The sequence below is a fragment of the Asparagus officinalis genome, chromosome 5 (genome assembly GCF_001876935.1).
Source record: "Asparagus officinalis chromosome 5, Aspof.V1, whole genome shotgun sequence".
Lineage (NCBI taxonomy): Eukaryota > Viridiplantae > Streptophyta > Magnoliopsida > Asparagales > Asparagaceae > Asparagus > Asparagus officinalis.
Genome location: NC_033798.1, coordinates 91,261,408 through 91,285,178, shown reverse-complemented (window position 1 = coordinate 91,285,178; position 23,771 = coordinate 91,261,408). Strand labels below are relative to the sequence as shown.

The window sequence follows — 23,771 nt, the reverse complement described above, 5'->3', positions numbered from 1 at the left end:
GAAAATTCTCCAGGAACTTCCCGTCAACGGTAGGAAACAGTTTAGACTCATATACCTATTGGAGTATCAGGGAACAGTTTAACCTCATATACCGATTGGAGGATTGAGAAGCAGTTTATACTCGTATACTCTTCGGAGTGTTACGATTCTCATTTGGCTTACCCTAGCGTTATGACGCCGGCTTCAACCAAGGTTTGGATGCTATTCTTTAAAGTAAAGCAAGCCTTGGTGGGATGAAGGATCCTCCTGTGGTACGCGCAGTACTTTGGATCCGTAGTATTTTCAGCTTCCTCCTGATTCGTGATGGGCGGGAGCTTGATTTTGTTGTTTTCGAGAAGAGACTCGAAGATGGCGGGAACGTCTTCGTCCTTGAACGAGTACTCTTTCTGGGCCTTTTGATCCGAAGTCTTCTGCTGTCTTCGGGACTGCTGTTTTGACGTTTGATCAACAGCCGCTGCAGGTGCCTTGCCCCTATCACGAGAGGCGAAGTTCGAGTTCGGAGAATTAGCCATCGGTTGGCTCCTCTCGGCCTTCTTCCTTTTGAGGAATCGTTCGACTTGCTCTCCTCGGGCCTTCAAATCCTTCCATGTCTTGAGCGGCTCTACTCCCATAACATCCAAGATGTTAATGGACAAATTGTTATGACAAGTCTGCAAGATGAATTCCTCCGTGATGGGATCCTTGCAGTTCATTGCCCGATTGCGGAAGCGTTTGATGAAGGTATCCACCGACTCTCCGTCTTTTTGTTTCTCATCGAAGAGTGTCCTGATCGACACTTCAGCATCATCATCGAAGAAATGAGTGAGGAACATGCTCTCTAGGTCCTCCCAGCTGTTGATGCTTCCAAATTTAAGACGTCGATACCAATCGAAGGCAGGCCCGCGAAGGGTGCCGACAAATGACCGAACCATCAAGGCTTCATTGCCAGAGATCGTGCCCAAGTGGGACTTGAAGTAGATTTGATGCTGAGTGGGCGAGCCCTTCCCGTCGAACGGCGTGAAGTTGATCAGGTTGAATTTCACCGGATACGGGATCGAATCCCATTCTTTCGGGTAAGGACACGGAATGCCGGTCTTCTTCACCTCTCGAGCAGACATCAGGGCGTCCATTTTTCTTTCGAGATCCTTCATCTTTTCGGCCTCATCTATATCCTGCTTTGGACAATTTTCGAGAGGAATAATACGGCCACCCCCAGTGTTATCATCATTGGTGGGTCCACCCCCAGCGTCGTTATTTTTAGTGGGGCCACCCCCAGTATTTTTGGGCGGTGCGTCGGCCATGATGATTTCGTCCACTTCCGGATCGCTATCAACTACGGCGTTCTGGGTGCGACGGCTCGATTCAACTAGCTGATTCGACAAAGCTCGGATTTGTTGGTCGTGCATTTGTTTTATCTCCTGCATAGCCATTTCCATTTCGATTTTGAATGCTTCTTTCTGCTTGGCTAGAGCATCCTCAATGATTTTGGCTATTTACTCGGTGTTGATCATGAACACTTCTCGAGCTTGTCCTATACTAGACGTTGTATCGTCGGAGGCGAGTGCGGAATAAGAATCTGAGAGTTCGTCATCGGAATGGATTCCTTCATAGATCCCCGGGTAATCGTTATATCCGACGGCTTCTAGCTGAAGCTGAGCTATTCCCGAATTGACTCTGCTTCCTGGAGAGAAATTAGGGTCGGAACCACTTGAAACAATTGGAGATTTTCCCTTGTTGACCATGTTGATGGTAACTTCTGGGAATTCATCATCTCGAGCAACCGATCCTCTTTGGTGGAAACGCCTTGATTTGGGCTTCGTCGTTCCATCGAAGATTCTCTCGAATATCGAGACCCTCTGCGGAGCGGTCTTGGGGCAGCTACACGTTGATAATACTGCCCTGATAATTTTGATACACGGACAGTAAGAGTCCGCTTCCCGGGTACTTCTCTCAGCCTGATAGTACAACTCATCGACGCTGCGGTCGGAGTAACCTATCGGCTGCTCACATGGGTTCTCAGGTATAACGCGTTCGTCTGTCTGACGTGTTTTCTTCTGAGTAAACATTGCCTTGTTGGCGTCTGCAAGAGTCACACATTGGGAATCACACCTTTGTGAGGGTGAAACTTTAACGGGCTCCTGATTTTCTGTACACACCGCCCAGCGGGCCGTTGCGGAAATCAATTCGTTAGGAGGTCGCGTACGACCCCCAGTCCGAATGTTGGCTCGAAGCTCCTTCAACGATCTCCAGCTTTCCTTAACAAGCGCTTTTCCTCGATTCTCGGGTAGGGTACCGATACGATCCTTCAGAGAAATCCTGAACTTGGGGAAATCCATGCTGCGGTAGGGCTTTACCGGAGGTTCGGGATCTAAAGTTGACGAAGGCCGAATCTGGATCTCGGCGATCTCTTAACTGCCTCTTCCCTCTGCATTTCTTTCGCTTTCTGCAAAAGGGCTCGGGCATGTGCGAGCAATGCTCGACGCTTCTTGATTCGCTCCTCGAGGGTGGAGCGGGTCCTCTTGACACGAACCCATTCGTTCGTTTCTGTCTTGGAGGAGGAGTTGGTTGTTCGCCGTTGTTGTTCCCGGCGCTGCCTGGATTTTAGATCCACATTATAGCGGATCCCGTCCATCGGCTCCAAAGCCTTGGCCAGCTGACGAGCAAGGCGTTGACGCCGTCTTTGGCGTGCTCTCTTTGACAATGCTGGAGCGTCTTCAGTAGCCATCTCCTCGGCGGAGGAGAAGTCCGGATCTGCGGTCTCGACCACGTTGGACGACGTGGGATCGTCGCGTGGTGCGGGCGCAGCGGCGGTAATGGGATCTTGGATCTTCGAGCCGAAGGTCCCGCGAACATTTCTGGAAGAGGATGCCTTCCTGCGCCTGTTCGGAGAGGCGGATCTGGAGGAGGAGGAAGAGAGGTACTCTTCAAACTTTTGTTGATCGAACTCGTATTCGATCTCTTCATTCACCCGGATCTTGAATGCCGGTTGCATCACGACGGCCTCGGCAGCGAGGCCGTTGGCTCCCACTATGGTCGCCAGCTTGTTTGCGTCGAAAATTGTTGTATTCATTGCTGTATTCATTACAACTTCAATCGTTACAATGAAACAAAAAAAGATGGTCTTTTTATAAGACTCTTACACAATGAAAACAAAAAAAGTTACAACTCTCGTCCAAACAAACGCAGAGATCGTTTATCGGTCTTCTGCTTGCGTGGGTCTTTTGCCTGTGATGGGGACGTCAATATCCGTGGACTACCTGGCACTCAGATCTGTTCCGGAAAAATCGGACAGAGCTTCGTCGATCCGCGTGAGATCTAGAAGCCTGAAGCGTCTATCTCGGCTAAAACGAGATATCTGCTCTTCTTAGGATTACCGGCGAAGGGTAATACTAAGGAACGGGCACGGGTGATGAAGAATCTGATGAAGACCTCTCCTCTGTTGAAGCGCTCGACCACTCTTCACTGCAGCAGGGCTTCGCCAACTCTCCAAAAATCCAGCATCCTCCAAAAGTGAGGCCTAAGGTTCCTATTTATAGGCAATGATGGCACCTAGGGCCCGCCTAGACACCCCTGGGCGTGTTTGTCTGAGGAAAGCCTAGACACCTCCCTGGGGTGTCTCAGAAAATCCGAGACACCCCTAGGGTGTCTCGGAATTTCCGAGACACCCTTGGGGTGTCTCGGATTTTCTGAGACACCCCAGGGGTGTCTAGGCTTTTCCTAGACACCCTTAGGGTGTCTCGGAATTTCCGAGACACCCCTGGGGTGTCTCGGAATTTCTGAGACACCCCTGGGGGTGTTTTGGAATTTCCGAGACATTCCGTTGAGGTGCATTCGTCCGCTTCCGCTGTAAATTCTTCGTCCGAACTCGGATTGCACCTAGGGTGCCTAGACACCCCTGGGGTGTCTAGGAAAAGCCTAGACACCCCTGGGGTGTTCCGACTTTCCCGAGACACCCCGGGTGTCCCAGTTCAGCCTGAGACGCTCCGTTGAGGTGCATTCGATTGTTTTCGCCATAAATTCTTCGTCTGAACTCGGATTTGAGTGATTCCAAGTGCGTTGGATGCTTGACGAAGAGTTCGATCCGCTCTGGTGGTTGGATTATCTGTAGAGTGGTCGAGGTACGAAGGGCGTTGTCCTTTTTGTGAACAGTGCTGGGTTCCCGATTGGTCCGGGTCTTCGTTGTTCCGAAATCCTATCATCTCACGTAGTTCGTCGATTCACTTCAATCGTTCATCGACGTCAATCGAACTCCTGTGGATCGGATAGTGACGTTCATCGTCGCTCTTTAACACTGAACCGTTCGTGGAGACCTATAGGCAATTTTCGATGCCTACAATGAGGGTGAAGTGAAGTTAGGGGAACCATTCACCTCCATTCACCTTGTTTGGGAACACTTAGGAGGTGAAGTTAATTCACCCTAGTTCCCCTTGGTTCACCCCCTAATACTATAAAATTTGTTACCCCCTAAATTGGGGTGTAACCAAGGGGAAGAGAACTCTCTTCCCTTCCCTTCCCTTCTCTCAGTTTCCCTTAACTTCCCTTCACCCCCTACAAATCCAAACAGGCCCTAAATTGTTGCAAGTGTACTTACATGTAATAACAATTGCAATGATTTAATACATGTAAGTGACAGTTAAATTATAACTATAATTGTAGGCTATAAAATGTCGGCACTTATACCAAGTCATTTATTTTAGCTAAATTTCACAAAACTCGTCTAAATTTCAAAGGATTTAACGATAGAGTGATAGATTTGAATTGTGACAAATCAAAACTCGTAACGAGAAAAAAAATGGAATATTCATGCGAGGGAAACATGACACAGTAACCCTATCAATATTTTTTTTGACTTTTTACTCTATCAGCCAATGTAGTTTACGAAATTTTCAACGGTTTCTGATCCCTAATTGACATTATTTCACGTTTGAGGTCAGCTTAGGAATTCTTAGTCATAAAAAAATTTTGATTTTAGGGACATCATTTGATCCGTGTTAGTTACTGTGAATTGCACATAAATAGGATTTTGGAATAAGGTCTCGTCCGATCGAGAGAATGGAAAATTGAGCAATCGGACCATTTATCTTCTAGCTAGCATTGGATTCGTGCCTCGCTGTTTGGAAATTGAAGAGTCAGTTTTTTTTTTCCCTCCCTTTCTCTATTTGACAGAATTCGTTCTCAAGTTAATTACTTGGAGTTCTAGCCAATGATTAATCAAACTTTTCACGAGAATCTCCTTTTACATGTTAGGAGGTGTTCTTTCACAACAAATATGGGATTTCCTTTAAAGATTCTTCAACGGCATAATTATTAACTATTTAGCAGCAAGTCCACGCAAAGGACGGAGGGGAAGTGGGGAACCATGGCACGTGCGATCGGCACGGTTGGCTCAAGGGTTACCCTAAACTTTGACCTCTCTCTCTCTCTTTCTTTTCTATTTTTTATTTTCCCCCCCACATCGCAACTATTAAAATTTTAAAGAGAAATTACCGCATAACATTCTTCTGAGTATTAGAATAGAAAATAGATATGACATAATGATGTTAAGATATTATTCTTACATGCTCAAGTAATAGACATGACGTTTGATTCATAGAGGATAGATGGCACTATACTTTCGGCGACACTTGTTGGAAATCTTAAAGGAAATAATGCACGATATTCTTTAGATAAAAAAATTTATCACTGTAAATATTCTCTTACCGGTAACTTATTCGCGCATATCGTTTAGCAATATTCCTAACGGACCTAACCCTTTCGATTCCATGATTAATTTGTTTAGTAGATACGCCGCTTGCTTTCTCTTGTTAGGAGTAGTCTTCGTTTTGCTCCTTTTTCTCCCGTATATTTATAATTTATTAAGTTCCAAATATTATGGAAGATTGGCATAACGCCCTTGAAGTACTGTGATTAGCATTTGAGTTTGTTTAATTTAATGAACTTCATTGTAATTGATGCTTTTAATTAGTCTCTCTATAGAAACTGTATCTATACTCTTCAAACTACTCCTATGCTATTGTACACAAAAGCGTAAGGTTTTTCCAACTCAGATTGCCATCAAAGTTGATTGGTCATCAAGGACCCTCACAATCTTTTTTTTGGAATAAAAAACAGGACCCTAAAATCTTGGGTGTAGTAGACCGCATGCGAGCTAGTGGTTCTGAGCCGCACCTGGGAAAAATAGGAGGGCAAAATGATCATTTGCTCCACTTATGTGCGCCTAAGTATCACCACATGCTCGCACGCGAGTGGTCTTGAGATGATCGATCCCTATTCGTTCGGGAGTCGTTTGTAAAGTATAGTCTAGCTTTCTCTACTCAGTTTATGAGAGAAAGACCTAACAAAACAAGCATTTGTTAGATCAAGAAAACCATTAGGAAGATCATAACTGTACAAAAAAATTAACTAATTACTACTTATTAACGATCCAAATTTAAAAACACTAACAAGACTAAATTAGTAAGGAGGGCAAGTTTAAATAAGTAGGATGAGAGGATTCTTCTAAATGAGAAATCTCATGGTGGGCAGAAAGAGAAACAAACAAAGCTATACGGCTCTCGGGCATATTAAGATGCTTCCAATCATCACGCACCTACATGTTAGTATTTGTTTGTAAAAAACAAAATAGTCCCACATTGGAATTTTGAACATTCTTTTAGAGGTTTAAAAGCATTGAATGCTTATTGGGCTTTGAATAATGGATCAAAATGTAGGCTTCTAAACCCGCGTGCGGGTAGCGCGAATAATGCGCGATTTTGACGCGATTATTAGACGCACTTAGCACTTTGCACGCTTGCCGCTGCCGCTTAAATTTTATATTTTTTATATATATAATTATATATTGAATATATTTTATTTTTAATATTATTTTAAATTTTAAAAATTATGAAAAGACAAGACTGTTGAAAAGTGGTTGTTTAATCCAAGGGGTGTTTTGAAAAGTTGTGACTATTGGAAGCACCTTTTCAAAATCTATAAATAGTTTATATTTTCAGATATCAAAAACAATTCTTTTTCTGAATCTTTTCTAGCAAAAACATCTGCAATATTACAAACTTGTTTCACAACGAATTAAGGAAAATTCCAGATTTGCTTACTGGAATTTTCATTTTCTGTTGTATCCTGGGAAGAAAATTTGCATTAACCCGAAGCAACTTTGAATATCAAGTGGGGGCAAATATTTCTTTAAGGAAAGTGTTTCACGCCTCAGAATTTCTGTCTCCTTCAATATTAAAACTAACAATCTTAAAGAAATATCTCTGCTACAATGGAGTCGGAATCAATCAAGGTGATGAATCAAGACATGGTCAAATTGGACCGATTCGACGGGAACAATTTCTCTCGCTGGCAAGACAAGATGATGTTTCTGGGAATTACAAATTTAGGCATGAGCAAATAGGTGAGTTGTCCTGCTTAAAAGAGTTGCCTAAAATAAATGATACTGGAAGGGATTGAATGTAAGATATTATTTATTAATAATTAATCCCATATTATGGAAGAGCTTTTATGAACAATTGGTCGGATAGGGATTTGATTGTTAAATTAAAATTATTAATTTGATTAATAATTGGTTCTTGATATGGGACCCAATTGGTCTCACTAATGTCATTAGAAGAGGTATACATGCAATACAATTCTATTTCTATCCTTAATTGTTATGGATAAAGTTTTTGAATAAATCTATTTCTATCCTTAATTGTTATGGATAAAGTTTTTGAACAAATCTATTCTATCCTTAATTGTTATGGATAGAGTTCTAGATAATTATGAATTGTTTAAAGTTAAAATCTCTAAGACTAGTGTAATCCTATAAATAGGGTTCATATGTAGCCTTATGAGAGGTGAAGAGAGAAGAGATTCAAAATCTTATGAAGATAATATGAAGAAATAGATTTTTGAGAACCTATCTCTCAGTATTGCTCCTCTACGGTGACGGGTGGATTTCAATTGGAGGCTTTTTCTCTTGAGGAAGCTATTTTGGATTGATCTCGGGACAGATTATTGTAGAAATTTGGAAAGCGTTTCAGGTATTCTTCTAATATTTAATTAATTTTGATTAATAGTCATGATATGCTTTTTCCGCTGCGTTGTATGTCATGATCCCAACACACCTAACATACACCTAGTTGGATTAGGATTGTATATGGCGTTTGGTGAAGGTTTTCCTTTTCTTATGAGCTGCTCGATCACATCAAATGCATATTATTTATTCCTAATAAGTATTGGAAAAGAAATAAACGTCAGCGTTTAAATAGGACTATATTGATTTTGCAATCATACGCGTCATAAATTTAGTTGCTTTTTGTTGCCGACTGAAGAAAGGTGATCTCTGCTTCATGATCACTGAGGAAAAGAATTGTGTAACTTCTCATATTGCCGTAAAATCAATGGGAGCGAGTTACATTCATGCGCAAACGTACAAGGATACGGTTTCTATCTTCTACCTCCTGCGTGAGATATACACAAGTAATATTTACTTATGCTTTTGTAGATATAACAATGATTGTGAATCATTACATTGATGGGTACTTCAAGCTTTTTTTAATGCGTGAATCGAATGTTGGATCTATTATTTGAGATCTAAATCATAAAATCATGATTAATTCAAAGAGATTAACAAGAATCAAAAAGTGCGGAAGCATATACCTGAATCCATTGAGGAAAACCTGATTAGGGTTTTGATGATCTTCTAACCTTAGGGTTTCTCCCTTATGGATCTCTTTAGATGGTGATGATCTTCTAACCTTAGGGTTTCTCCCTTATGGATCTCTTTAGATGGGGATAAGAGAATGAGAGTGACTAAGCCTAGATTAGGGACCATAACCCCATATATATAGGTGTTGTACATTTGTAATTTGGACCATTATCAAATTATAATTATAACCTGCTATCTGCACATATAACCCCATGATTTATTTAAATACCCATTAACCCAAATTAATTGATCACTTTAGTGGATTGTCCTGAAGGATAGCAATACACACAGATTAATCATATGTGCCCACAAATAGATTTAATTAGATTTAAATCCAACATCGAACCCAAAAAGCTTGGAAGCTATATTGGTGTTGGGGTTCGAGTAAATCCACGCAAACGCCGAGAGAAGGTCACACAAGATAAAATAACGGCACAAATACAAACAAACAAATTTTACGTGTTTCGGCAAGTTACCTACGTCCACAGGGCAAGAAGAGAATGCATTTTCACTATTAGAGAGAGAGAGAGAGAGAGTACAAATAGAGATTACAAAATCACTCAAAACCTCACAAATTAATCTCTCAAACAAAGCTCTTAAATCTCTCACCAAATCTTTAGAAGTTTCATATATATAGAAGTACTAAAACCAAAAACATAATAAGAATTCTAAAACAAAAAACAAAACAGATTAGGAATCCTAATAACATGTTACCAAAACAGATTAGGAATCCTGTTACCAAAAGTGATTATGAATCCTGTTACCAAAAGAGATTTGGAATCCTAATAACTTGTTACAAAAATAAATTAGGAAACATATTAGGAACCTGCTATCCAACAATTGGAACTTCCCAATCATCTGGATCACTCACAGTTTCTAATAGATATTTTCAAATTTAAATGCTATTACTTTAGAGGATAATAATTTAAATTCTAATAAATGACAAAGTTTATAGATGGTTTAGTGTTATGACTTCATGCTGTAAGTCTTAAGCTCGTGCAATGATCACGTTGATGACATCTGAATATGTATTGTTACGATACCGTGTCCAAACTCCTGATTTTTTTTTACTATTCTTTTAGACAATCCAAAAATTAAAATAATTTTGGGATTTTTTTGAGGTAAAAGATAATTTGGGGATTGGTGAGTGAGAATCCATCACAAGTAAGATTTGGAAATAAAAAAAAGCCGATTTGAAAAAAAAAATTAGCCATAAACTATTTTTTTCGAGTGTTTTTTTGCACATATATATACCTCAAATCTTCTATATTTTCAAAATTACCCTTCAAATCCTGTATTTGCAAAATTACACCATTTCTTTGACCATAATTTTTTTTCTACCCCTTCTAGTTAACAATTTTAGTATTAAAACGAGAAGATGTTTCAGGCCTATTGGAAAATTATTGAGAAATTTGATATTACCTTTTTTGAAAACAAATATTCTTAAGTTGGACATTAGAAAAACCTCATATGCAACTTTTGACGGGTAATTCTCAAACACCAAGATTTGAGGTTTACTTATGAAAATATTCAAGATTTTAGGAGTAAAAAAATTAAAGCAAAATTGAACTATAGGAAGCATCCTTCTTTCCTTGAAAAAAGGCTAAAAGCTACATGAACTCTAAAATGTTAACGGGTCGAATAAAAAAAATCTTTCAGCAAACCCGAGATACTTCCATCCGTATCCGTAATCGCATCAGGTACGAGATTTCTCTCATCCGTTATACCCGCGCCGTAGCCTTTGAAATAATCGGCGACCCACATTCCGGTCCACCCGATCCAGCTGAGAGCGACCGCTCCTCCGTCCTCCAAAAAATATAACATATAAAAATAAAAAATAAAAAATAAAAAAATTCCCATTAAAAAGACACCGACGCGTATTTACAAATCACAGCAACACATATATACACACACGCTCAACCCTGTGATGGATCTGTCAAAATTCCTAAAAACCTAAAATTTAAATCTCACAAAAAAAAAAAAAAAATCCTCCCATCAAATTCTTCCAATTTTCTCATCGAATTCATCGAAAAAGAGGAAGAAGAAAGGGTTGGATTCTTTGCTCAAAATCTATCTCGTGATATTCACTCATCGATCGCTGGAGTTTGTGCTGTAGTTGAATGCGGCAAAAAAGAAAATAGATCCAATTGAGTTCTGTCTTTTCCTCTAATCTCCATTGCTAAAAGTCCAGCCTCTTTTCGGAAAATAGCAAATTTTCTCGTGATTTAGCCACCGATCTCTCGAGTCCTCTTCGTTTTCCTTCCAAGGATTCATCCGAGCTGAGAATGACGGATCCAATTCTTCCATGATTGCAGGTTTCTTTTCTTCTTCAGGTTGAGCTGATCGCCATTCTTGACCTTTAGATTATTTCCATTATCAGATTCTCCCCGCTCTTTTTAATATTTTTCTTTTTGGATATCTTGAGGTTGAGATCGGTTCTTTTGAATCGGATCCTGGAATCTGTAGGTTTGAATGTCAGTTTCAAGTTGTGATCAAGAGATTTAAAAAAGGATTCTTTGGATTGATGTAGATATTCTCTTTGCAGTTTTTTTTTAAGAGAGTTATTGAATGTGTATTGTTATACTGGGGTCTTTTGACCAACGGTCCTACAAATGTGGGATCCGTGTATTTTGGCCTCTCAGTATTTACCGCTGGTTTGTTTCAGATCTTGAGCTTTTCACGCCAAATTAATGAAATTTCCCTTGTTTTCTTAAATTTCTCTCGTAATCTTTGTACTCAAAATGGGTTTTTGGTAGCTCGATCCCAAGTGCAGAACACTTTTTTTTGTTTCATATAATTCAAGCTAAATTGATGAATTTAGGTCACTATCTGCATTCCTTTTTCTGAATTCTTTGCTTGTTCTAAAAGGAATTTTTTTACCTATAAAAATTAGCTCTCATCTGCAGGTCGACTTTTTTAAAGCCTGATCTTTGGAAAACAATTACCTGAACGCAGAGAAAATGTCAGGTAAAATTATTCAGCTCCCCCCCGCCCCCCCCACCCCACTTTTTTTAATTAGCAATTTTGCTTTGAATAACTCTCAGTGTTGTCTTATGGGTTCATTTGCTTGACCTCAGTTTGTCACGCAGAAGGTCTCGAAGAATTAAACAGTAATGATGAAAGAAAAGGGAAATCTGATGTAGAGAACTCTGAAGACGAGAGGAGGAGAACAAAGATTGGGTCTCTCAAAAAGAAGGCATTGAATGCCTCTAACAAATTTACCCATTCTCTTAAGAAAAAGAGGGGGAAGAGAAAAGTGGATTTTACGGCGACTGCCGTTTCGATTGAAGATATTAGGGATGCTGAGGAGGAGAGGAAAGTCTATGCATTTCGGCAAGAACTCACTGCCAAGGATGCTTTGCCTGAAAAGCATGATGATTATCACATGTTGCTCAGGTTGTTTTTTACAGTCTTGTTAAAAATTTGAGCTGAAGTGCTAGATTTATCTCTCTGTTTTTTCATGGTAGCTAATGATGAGGATATTTGTTACAGATTTCTGAAGGCTAGGAAGTTTGATTTTGAGAAAGCGAGTCAGATGTGGATAGAAATGCTTCGATGGAGAAAAGAATTTGGAACTGATTCTATATTGGAGGTGAGGCCAAATTACATGTCATGCATCAGCATTTTAGTAGAATCATTTAGTATAAATATGTTTAATCAGTGTTGCTAGGTAGTGGGTGCATCAATAATACATTATATATGAGTAGTATATACTACTAGAAAAAGTTATGTACCTGAATCACATGGGAAGCCTGTAAACTCTATGAGCTAGATAATGTTCAATATTGGAATAATTTGTTGACATAAATATTGTTTTTCATATTTTCTAGGCCAGCTGTTGTATGCTTCAGTCCTCTAGTGGCCATGCATTGTGTCTTTCTTCATTGCGTACTTTGCTTTAATCTTAATTTGGTTTGACATTTTCTATGGACAAAAGACTACGTAACACATTATTACTTCTAATAGTTTGTAGTGAATGTCATTATTTGTCAGACGCTTTGTATAGATATTTTTTCATATTGTTTCGTATTAAAAGAAAAATTAATATTTTTGGATTCAAGGACTTTGAGTTCCAAGAGCTGGAAGAAGTTCTGCGTTATTATCCTCAAGGGTACCATGGAGTTGATAAGGAGGGAAGACCAGTATATATTGAGCAGCTTGGGAAAGTAGAACCAAACAAACTAATGCACGTAACTACAGTGGAACGCTATATTAGGTATCATGTACAGGAGTTTGAGAGGGCTTTTCATGAAAAATTTCCTGCATGTTCCATTGCAGCCAAAAGACATATTGGTACAACAACAACAATTTTGGATGTGCATGGTGTGGTATGTTACCTTGTTAACTCAGCCTAATCTTTCTTATTGATGCAATATGGTTTGCAAAGAATGTTTTTTAGAGAACTTTGTTTTCCAATAATTCTTTTCTTTTATTGGGTTAATCTTGTGGAATACTTGGATTCAGGGTTTTAAAAATCTCAGCAAAACAGCACGGGACCTCTTGCATCATATGCAGAAAATAGATGGTGATTACTACCCTGAGGTACCTAATATACTGGACTGATGTATTCTCCTGAAGGCAATTACTCGAATACATTCAACAACTATTTCAATTTTTTTTGATGCAGACACTTCATCAAATGTTCATTGTAAATGCTGGGCACGGTTTCAAGATTCTTTGGGGCACTGTAAAGGGTTGGCTTGATCCGAAAACAACTGCAAAAATACATGTAAGGGTATTACATGAGTTTCTATGTTTTTATTGCCCTTGTTCCAGATGATTTTCATGATGATAACACGTAGTTCCTCTAAGCTCAGGTTCTTGGAAACAAATACCAAAGTAGACTACTCGAAGTTATAGATGCTAGGTATGCTTTTTCTTTACTAGATAAGCTGATCTGAAAAACTTCCCTCCTTACTTTACCGTGGTTGCGGTATTTAAATAAATTATTTGTTCTGTTTATTCTCTTTCAGTCAACTACCAGATTTCCTTGGAGGTTCATGCACATGCCTTGATGAGGGTGGTTGCCTTAGGTCTAATCGAGGACCATGGAACGACCCTATTGTCATGAAGGTAAGGCGTGTGTCTGATCTGTTGTCTTTAATATTTTTATTAAATTTGTTCGCAATATTAATAATTTTAGTCAAATCATGTAATTGGTTGGCAATTGAGTACCTTGATCAATGAAACTTGAAAAATCAAAATGAGTCCTTCCTGGGTATTTTCTTGTAGCTGGCGCGCAACATTGAAGCAGCATTTGTGAGGCAAGTTAGGCCTATGTCAGATGGAGAACAGAAAAGTAACTCTTACAGTAGACTACGACCACTGAAGGCAAGATTCTAAATACCCAGCTGGTTTTCTTGGATGTGATTGCACATTTTATATGCTTATAATTTTCTTTTTCTCTACACAGGGAAGAAACAGTGATATTGAGTTAGGGACAGATATTGATGATCTTAGTTCTCCCATCGAATTTGGGGAGACTAGATATACTTCTTTGGCTCCTGTTCATGAAGAAGTAAGCCACGCTTGTATGATTATCAGTATTTAGTGTGGATTATTCTTTTGTCTTTATGTCATCCAAACCTCCACACATCCCCATCCCAAAACATAATACACACAAATAGTTGAAGAAAAAAAAAGGGGGAGGGGGGGGGGATCACATCAATGCTCACACACCGTATGCAATTTTCTCTAGTTATTGAGGCATTAACTTTCCTGTGATTTTCACTGCATAAGAAGTCTCTTCTCTAGAGAACAAGGAATGGGATAATACAAATACTGACAGTGCTTTGATATGTACAAGTGTCCAAGTTAAATGGCTTTACAAGCTTATGACTTTGTTTCTAGATATAGTTGTTGCTTTAAACTAATGCCAGTGCAAATTGGGCTAGTTAAGTTTTCCTTCAATCCTTTTTGCACAAGATCTCTTCAGTGTCTTGCTACCATAAGCATTCATTCATTTAGAAACAATGGTTCTTACCTATGTTACCTGGGTGCTTCTATCGAAAGTTGTACCCGCCACGTACCCATACCTGTACCGAAACTTCTTGAATACATCATATATGCATACGTTTATTCAAGCGTATAGTATACTCTATTGTATAAATATGTTTTAATTTAAAACACTCATACACTTCTTGGATGTATATCCTACACTTCACATCTATTTCTTATATATTGATTTTATGTAAATGAAAAACAACATTGAGCTTATGTAAATTATTAATTTTAATACGTATAAATATGCATAACATATATGCATAGCTCTGTCGCCGCACTGTATGGTTTACACATTTTCCGTGTCCCATACAGGACACTCGTACTGGTACCCGCACCCATGCAACTTAGATTCTTACTAATCATGGAGCTGAAATGGATGAATAATGGGTGAGATCCACAATATCAGGAATTTCATTAATTTTTGTAAGATTTTATCCAGTCAAGTGAGATAACTTGAGTTTTATTGGAAGTTATTGGAGATTAAAGGATGTTAAAATGGGAGATTGAGGGAGGATAATATCGAGACAAAAATATAGAAAAGGTGTCAGCGTCCTATATCTGTGAAATTCTTACACCAATTTCCATACTTCTAGTCATCAATTATGTTAATTAAGTTCAAGAATGAAGTCTGCATTAAAATGTTAAGATGGGTATTTATTATGGTAATGGGCCAAGCTATTCTGGTATGTCTTTTTCCACACTGTCATACAACTGGTATTGTGTGAGTTGTCCACCTTCTGAAATAAATAAAATATGGTAGCATCCATGAGGAGTTCCTTTGTGAGTTGTTAGTATTGTAAAAATAGTATATAAAATTCAGTTCCCAAATTATATATAGATGCGATGACTATGGACGATCTTTTCTCTCTGTTATAGGCTATTTATTTCGTGCCAGAAGTTTTGGTTTGGGAAAAATACTAAGATTTACTAAAGAATATCACCTGATTGTAATCCTGTAAGTCCATTTGAATTTCTTATCCAAGAAAGTTGTGGGAGGGGCTCCGTAAATTCTAGCTGTCTAGTTGGTGACTGGGGAAAGCTTATTTGCAAAGGTAAATGTTTGTGCTGTTAGGTACATCAATTTGAGATTCTCCTAGATGACAAAAAGACTCTGGATGGGAGAGGGATGAGAAATTTTCTGTATAGTAATGTATTTAGCTCTGGGATGTGTGCAGCTAAATATTTCTGAGTTCTGTTGCAATATGGTGTATGAAATTCAACTCTAAGCATATACGATTTGTTATTCCCCTCTTTTCAGAACGTCAAATGTGTGCATCCCTATATAGATATGTTTCAGATACAGGTCATTCTGTAGTTTAGATATGAGATGGCTTTTCTTAATTCTTTTAGACATTGGAGTTTTTCTGAAGCAAGAGGAAGATTATCCAAGAGACTCAAAGTGATACAACAAGGCATCCTAATTTGAACTACAACAATAAGCATTATTACATTGGATAACATGTGGGAGTTGAAGTGACTCGTGAGTAGCAAAAGAGAGCTTAAGTTTTAAGTGTTTGCCTTCTTATTGGCCTTGCTTGGACCTCGCTCTTGTAATTGGTGCTGGAAATCTTTGAATGGTCAAATAAAGATATGAACTAACAGCTTACTTGTTTTGGGCAACTTGTGATTAAATGGACACATAAAGGCTTGAACCTCAGAAGAGAGCATAAAGTACACCTGTGTTTTAGTGGAAACAGAAATGAACATGATAAGAAATGTATGCAATATGTTGAACCTCAACTATTGTACACAATATGCTTCTGTAAGATTACATTTGTTTGCAAATAGGAGAAAATAACGTTATAAGAATATCACTGGTTAATCTTCACATGCTGATGTGCGGGGTTATTCACTTGTGGGTTCTTTGGGAAGATGATCAGTTTTAATCATAACTACTGGTCCCTTTGAATCCTTGTCAGGTTCGCTATATTCAGCTATTAATGTCTACTAAACTATACGACTTGCTATCCGAAGGCTTATTTTCCTGTATTTGCTTGGTCCATGATCTGATTTATTTGGTTTAAGAAACTGTTGGAGAATGAGATAAGGATTCTGTTCTATGCAATATCTTGGACTTCAACGATTGTGCATAATCTGCTTCTATAAGATTACATTTATTTGCAATAGGAGCAGATGGCACTATAAGAATATCAGCAGTTTATCTGCAAATGCTAATATACAGGGTTATTCACTTGTGGTATTTTGAGGAAGGTGTTAGTGTTAATCATGACAACTGCTCTGTTCGAATCATTGTCAAGGTTTATTACATTCAGTGGTTTATGTCAACTAAACAATAAACATAGAATCATTCAAAGATGTACTTTTTTTGTATGTCTAGGCTACGTTAGTCGTAAAAGTTAGTTCATGACCTGATTTGGCTGGTTTAAGAAACACGTGATAAGGATCCTGTTCGTTGTTGAACTTCTGAAGGTGCTGTTTGCTTCATTGCATTTCAGCAGCCATCATACGTGAGTTTTATCCTTGACATGGGATCTGCTTATTTCCTTTTGAAGGAATTTGCGTGTCAAATTTATTCCTTTTTATTTTATTTATTTCATAATTCACTGTTTTAATCTCCTTTGAAGCATTAAAAACTATTTGTTTCTCGAGGTCCTGCAAAGTTAACGAATCTGTTGAAACTATTCCAAAGATCTAAATCTTTCTTTATAAATCAATCATCGCTTAATCACAATTAATGAACAATGCTGTATTTGTAGAAGAAAAGGAAAAATCATTTTTGTTATCTGACATCTTAAAAGTTCTCTGATATTCCATGGCATTAGTTACGCTGCTTTTTCGTTATAGTTGAACATTTTGACAATGATTTGTCTGAAGCAATTTAGATTGAATTAGACTTTGGATAGAACTGTCGTACAGTGAAGAGTTCTATACAATCTTATATTATTTTCATGCATATGCCATACCACTGATCTACCTGCATTACTACAAAAATGTTATTTCTTGTGAAGTAAACATGTTATACTTTTTTTGTTTGCTTCCTGAAACAACTATTCTGATTATTTTACAGGTAAAGTCATCAGATTCTTCATCTTACTACAGTTGGCATGACAATTTTGTTGTTGACAAAGTTGTAGACTGTGGTCGAAGACGTGCTGCATCTTCTCTGAAGACGTCCGTATTATTTAGAGATCAGCTGCACCGACGTTCTCATTGGTCATCACATTCACTAGGTATTGGTTACTGAGTTAATCCTAGCCCCATATCTTGTGAAGTGCTGGTCTCTAAATTTTGTTACTCAGTTGTGGAGCAGAGGCCATATTTTATTCTGGCTAAGCTGCTTTCTGTTGGTAACTCCGTTTTCCAGGATAATTTCAGTCTTATATCATAATTTGATCATATCTTTGCATATTCAGTATCATCAGTATACACAACCATATGGACCTGCCATAGAAAGGTGGTGACAGAACCATTTTCAGCTTGAATTGTTTCATTGAGAAAGGCGTTAGAGAATGTAGAATGTTGATTATGTGAAGTCAGTGTTGTCATATCTTTGCATTAGTATTTAATTATATATTGATCTTGCCCATGTAAAGTCTTCCTTGTACATTTTTATTTTGGATGCTAGTGCAGAATTGTATCAACTGAATTTCAAAATTAACTGCCCATTTTCTTGTTAGTCGTTTAAATAAGTTGGAGTTTTCCAACATTTTCACTGTTCATTTATTTTTGCTTTTCTTAAATTGCTGAACTTGGCACTTAGGTTTCCATAAACAGTTTAATAAAGGTGTCTTTTATCGAAATTTAACTGTTTACTTGTCTTTGATTACCGTTACATTTTTCTGCAACCATTTTTAACTAGAAACCTTGGGATGATTTCAGGTAGTTTCGTCGCTAATAGGTGCAATGCCGCCAAGGATCATCCAGACGAAGGACGACTGAGACAACTAACAAGGGCATTGATGGCATTTTTTATAAAAGTTTTATCCTTCTTTCGTGTTCTAAGCTATAGGCAAGAGAGGTTACACAACAGTCATCCCTCAGTTACAGTGGTTCCTGCTCCTGATAATGAACACCCAGCCGAGGAGACTGTTGAGGAAGACCATGTTGCTCCTTGTTTAGAGCGGCTTCAAAGGCTCGAAGTTATGTTTAGCGAGCTCAGCAGCAAGCCTGCAGTGATTCCAGTGGAGAAAGAGCAGGTGCTCCAGGAATCTTGGGACAGGATAAAGTCCATCGAGTTTGATCTCGAGAAGACAAAGAAAGTAAGCTTTACTATCTGTTTTTATAGTGACCCATAGAAAGGGGGCATGCACGTTACGACAAATGCCAAGCAACTTCTTGTATGGATTCTAGGGGTTAATTGCAGATAGACCCCTCTACTACCACCCAATAGCAGATAGACCCCCTACAGTTCTATTGTTGCGAATAGACCCTCTGAGTGAACTTTTTTTTTGACTCTTTTACTCAGAAAGATTTTTTTTGATGGATAGACCTCCTGAGGGTAGAAGAGTCAAAAAAATTCAATCGGTGTGTCTGCAATTGGACGATACTAAGGGGGTCTATCCGTGAAAATGAACTACATGGGGTCTATCCGCAATTGGGCGAATGCGACATGGTGTATGTGCAATCAAACTTTATCTTTTTTATGCCGGTTGATGTTGTGCATCTCGTTGAGCATCCCCTCTCATTTACTTGGTGTTTGTATTGTGTAATAGGTTTTGCAGGCCACAGTAGTGAAGCAAGTGGAGATTCAAGAGACATTAGAAACTGTACAGGAGTCCAATATCAGGGTAAGCCAACCTTGTCAAAAATACCAACGGTTGTCTTGCTGTCATTTTGACTCTTACAAATGAAAGTGATGAACAAATAATTGTTTTCTCGGTGCAGAAAAGGAACTTTTGTTAATACTCGGGAGGAAGTAGATGTACATGGATGAGGCGCTGAGATCAGGGCACAAAAGAATACTGTATTTCTCTTGCTATATAGCTTTTCCACCCCCCCCCCCCCCCCCCCCCCCCCCCCCCCCCCCTTTCTTTCTTTTTGCATCCATGATGATCACTGTTGCCAGCAGATCGTATGCGGTTTTAGATTAAAATGCTGTAAGGGTGACTTGAGTGGTAAAAAGGGTAAAGAAAGAAAAAGGACAAACTCTATCTGCGGCTTTCGATCAAAAGGCTGTAAGGGTGACTGGAGTGGTAAAAGGGTAAAGAAAGAAAAGGATAAACAGAAAAGGAAAATTCTGCTGGTATATATAAAAGTTTTCGTTCATCGTCGTTCGTTTGGTAAATGTATCTGTTAACTAGTGAGAAAGCCTTCATATACCTGTTACGGTTCCTTTTGTGAATATTCAAAGTTAACTTGGGTTGCATTTTTCCATTCCCTTCTCATCTAAGATTTTGTTTGCGAGGAATTGGATAATACTTCCGTCTCAAGAAACTTTTGACACGGAGATATACAATAAGCTGATCACACTACTTCTACAACACATTATATTGTATTACTTAAATGACAAGATAACGTGTTGTATGATCTATCGCTTGCTCGCGCATAAGAGCCTGTGTGTTACTGGTTTAGTATGCAGAGTAATCCATAGTTTGGTGCATGGTTCTGTCAATTGTGGCTGATATCTGACCGCGACCAATGCGAAAGCGATGTATTGTGTGAAGGTGCACTTGCGTATCCATAAAGCTTCTAGGTGCAAAGTAAAAAAACTTAAGGAAATTACAGAAGTAGGCTCACTTAGTTATATAGATATAATGCGACCATTGTCCATCATTAAATGAGGTTTCATATCTTGATCTATTTGCTTACTGTTTTCCATCACTTCATTTTGAGATTCTCAAACTTCAAACGTATGCGATACATGTATCTCCATTTGTCAAAATACTAGTACAAAATTAATTCAAATTTCTTGTATTCATATTAAGAACTACTAAGACAACGAGGTAGCTACATATATACACTAAGTAAACCAAATTTACACATTGATTGCTACAAAAGAAATGATAGGGGCACACCTTAAACCACACCTCCAACCACACCCCCTCTCCCATTCACTACAGTACTCCGGGCCCCACATGAGTTTTTAAAATTTAAAAACTCATGTAGGGTCTGGAGTATTGTAGCGAATGGGAGAGGGGGTGTGGTTGGAGGTGTGGTTTGGGGTGTGCCCCTAACACCACTCTTGCTACAATACCGGTCTGTATATGTAATTCATTCACTCTTGTAAAACATTTGGAAATGATATAAGCAATACGTTTCTGGCTCTACTGCGAACGTAAGAATTGGTTCATGTATCTAGTTTTAGCGAATATCCCTATGAATGCACATCGGTTTATGTATCTAGTTTTAGGGAATATCCCCATGAATGCACATCGTTAGTCCATTCAAGAATATTCTAGAAATCATTGCATTAATATTTGTTCAACGTATCTAATTATACAAATATGCTATAAATTGAAAGCCTTGGCATGCCAAATTCATCACGTATGGAGGTGAGGTTTGCTATTAGTAGAAATCTTGGCTAGGGGTGGCAAACGGGTCAACCCGACCCGACCCGACCCATATAAAATTTGACCCGACCTGTATAAGTGTGACCCGACCCGACCCGTTTAATAAATGGGTCAATGTGATCCGACCCAATTATTAAACGGGTTACCCGACCCGACCCATATAACCCGAATAATCCGTTTATCTAATACAAGACATATACTAACACATATAACTAATAAATTTTTTTCTACAAGCACAAAAAAACACTTCTTGCAAGCTCTTTAGACAAAAACTATCATTACTCACAACATGGAGTTATTTCAAAGACATATTCATTATTTAAATGTACTTCAACGAATTGCAAATATCGGCAAACAAAAATACATCGATGCAGCTCTTTAGACACAGACTAATAATCTAAACTTCAACAGCAGCAGCTTCAGCAGCAGCGCATTAACTTCAATAGCAACAACAGCTTCAGCAGTTACAGCAGCATCAACATCTCCAGCAGTAGCTACAACAGCAACACTTGCAGCAGCAGCAGTCATTTGTTCAAGGCCCTGGACAGTCCCAAATCATGTCGCAAGGAAAAATGTCTTCACAAGGACCTGGAAATATTGGTAGAGGGGGTTTCCTACCGCAATAAGCAATGAAGAGCAGTAAAGGAAAACATATGTAGACATTATACAATAATGTAGCATGTAGTTATCCTTCTTTTCCTTATTTATTTTAGTTCCCTCTCTTCTTTAACTCTTTGCAGTATATTCATGTACTCTTTGCAGTCTGGTGTCTGGAACACATAAGTCTTCATGAGGCAATCAAATGTGGCCTGCACACAAAAAAAAAGCAACATGAAATGTAGTCACCTTTGATTCCTATGGTTTCATGAATCACCATACATTATTAAGCCGAAAAAGTCTAGTGAACTTCTTATGAGGAATGAAAGTATGTGGCTGACAACCACATTATATAAGAGTTTTTGTGTTCTTACACATAGACAAAACTGCAACATCACTTACATATAGTTTATGCTCATGAATACTAATTAATTGCCCATGAATACCAATTAAAAAATTGTTTTGCACATAATAGTTAATAGTCGTGGTCACGAAAACAATTCCAAATTAGAGTAAAACCATGACCGTTCACAAAATTAATGTAAACGAAATAAAGAGATAAAAGCATCTCTAGAGATATATAAAATAAAGAGCAAAACCTCTCTTGATGCCCAAGTTAAAACAACATGCATTACAAGTTAAAACAACTAGTAGGTTCTTACCTTCAGCTACCGCATCATAGTATGAGAGATTCATACTTGTGTTGGCATAGATTCTCCAATATCTAATTGCATGATATCCTTGGAAAGCTCATCTAATTTTGGTTGCATGTCATCTATCATTAATGAAAAAACCAATAAGCAAATTCAAAACATGTATTTTGATGAAAAAAACGTTAAAAATATAACATTAGTAATTGTCTACCTTTGATACCATATAACCAATCACGCGTGCAAACTAAAGCCTCCACATTTTTAGGCTTAAGAGTGCTACGGTATTGGTTAAGGATTCTCCCACCTACACTGAAAGTATTCTCTGAAGCAACCGGAGAAATAGGAACCGCCATTATGTCCCTTGCCAATAGAGAGAGCTCGGGTATCTATGCTCATTAGTCTTCCAAAATGAAAGAATGTCGAGTTGTGCACCACGGTCAAGTCTTGGTTCATCCAAATAAAGTTCTAATTGGTCTTTTGAGAACTAAAAATTTATTGACTTTCAAACGAGTCGAATTCCTAAACATAAAAAAACATGAGAGAATAAATATATGCTGACAATGATTAAAAAATATATGCATCTATATAACCCTACCCATAGTCTTTTTGCATCAAATTAATGTAGCCATTCATGCTTAGAAACCCAAGATAACCGATGAGAAAAAACGAGTGGAAAACCTTCTTTTTTGAATAGTTAGCTACTTGGTTTGGAATTCTAAAGAAGCGATTAAACATTCATCTGTGCAGAAAATGAGTGACTTCTGAAAGTACTCATCAGAGCTTGCAGTGTTTCTGTGGAGCTTTTTAAACTTTTTCAGAACAAAAAGTACTCATCAGAGCTTTTTAAACTTTTTAAACATTCATCTTGGCGGTTCTCAGTTCCATCTCAATCACTTAGAGATGATGAAACTACGCTTAAAGTTGGTGAATATGTCTTGAGGCTTAAGATCCGATCCCAGAAACTTGTTTTGTGTTGAGGGGTGAATGAAAAATTACCTCTCATTATTTAATCTCTCTACCCCTTAATAATAGCCATTTTTTGATTAAACTCAACAACTTTATCCTGTATTCTTGAGCCTTGCCTTGCTTGATCAACTTGATTGATGTATCTTGTAGCTTGTTTGATCAACCTTTGAATGAATAGCACTACAATTGAGATAATGTTAGTCAAATTGTAACATTTGTTATCATCAAAATTACCTAATCAACATCATCTTTCCAAAATTGATAATTTGGGGATTGCTTTGCAATTACCCATGACTTGAGGGGAACATACACAAAAGTTCCTTTAATAAAAGGGTAAAGTTTTAAGAATGTACAATTATAGATATATAAGAATCATGTTATTCATTTATTAGTAGAGGGTAGTATTAATCG

General features: G+C 38.2%; 1 protein-coding gene and 1 long non-coding RNA gene across 4 annotated transcripts; one reads left to right on the top strand and one right to left on the bottom strand.

Annotated features, from left to right (window-relative positions):
• LOC109840156 (phosphatidylinositol/phosphatidylcholine transfer protein SFH13-like) lies at positions 10,563-19,636 on the top strand. Of its 3 annotated transcripts, none has more exons than XM_020408684.1 (15): positions 10,563-10,986; positions 11,578-11,638; positions 11,749-12,067; positions 12,164-12,263; positions 12,733-12,999; positions 13,136-13,213; positions 13,299-13,400; positions 13,489-13,538; positions 13,645-13,744; positions 13,904-14,002; positions 14,085-14,189; positions 17,703-17,865; positions 18,515-18,894; positions 19,348-19,422; positions 19,520-19,636. In XM_020408684.1, the coding sequence occupies exons 2-15, from the start codon at positions 11,632-11,634 to the stop codon at positions 19,535-19,537; spliced, it is 1,863 nt and encodes a 620-aa protein (XP_020264273.1). In that variant the 5' UTR covers positions 10,563-10,986; positions 11,578-11,631; the 3' UTR covers positions 19,538-19,636. The 3 variants fall into 3 exon arrangements, with proteins under 3 accessions (XP_020264273.1, XP_020264272.1, XP_020264274.1); XM_020408683.1 differs by having other exon boundaries at positions 10,563-11,004; XM_020408685.1 differs by lacking the exon at positions 10,563-10,986 and adding an exon at positions 11,268-11,492.
• On the bottom strand, positions 21,671-22,678 carry LOC109843117. The gene is made up of 3 exons (XR_002247524.1): positions 22,606-22,678; positions 22,404-22,516; positions 21,671-21,953 (listed from the first exon to the last, which is right to left on the bottom strand). It is a non-coding gene; the product is annotated as an uncharacterized LOC109843117 (long non-coding RNA).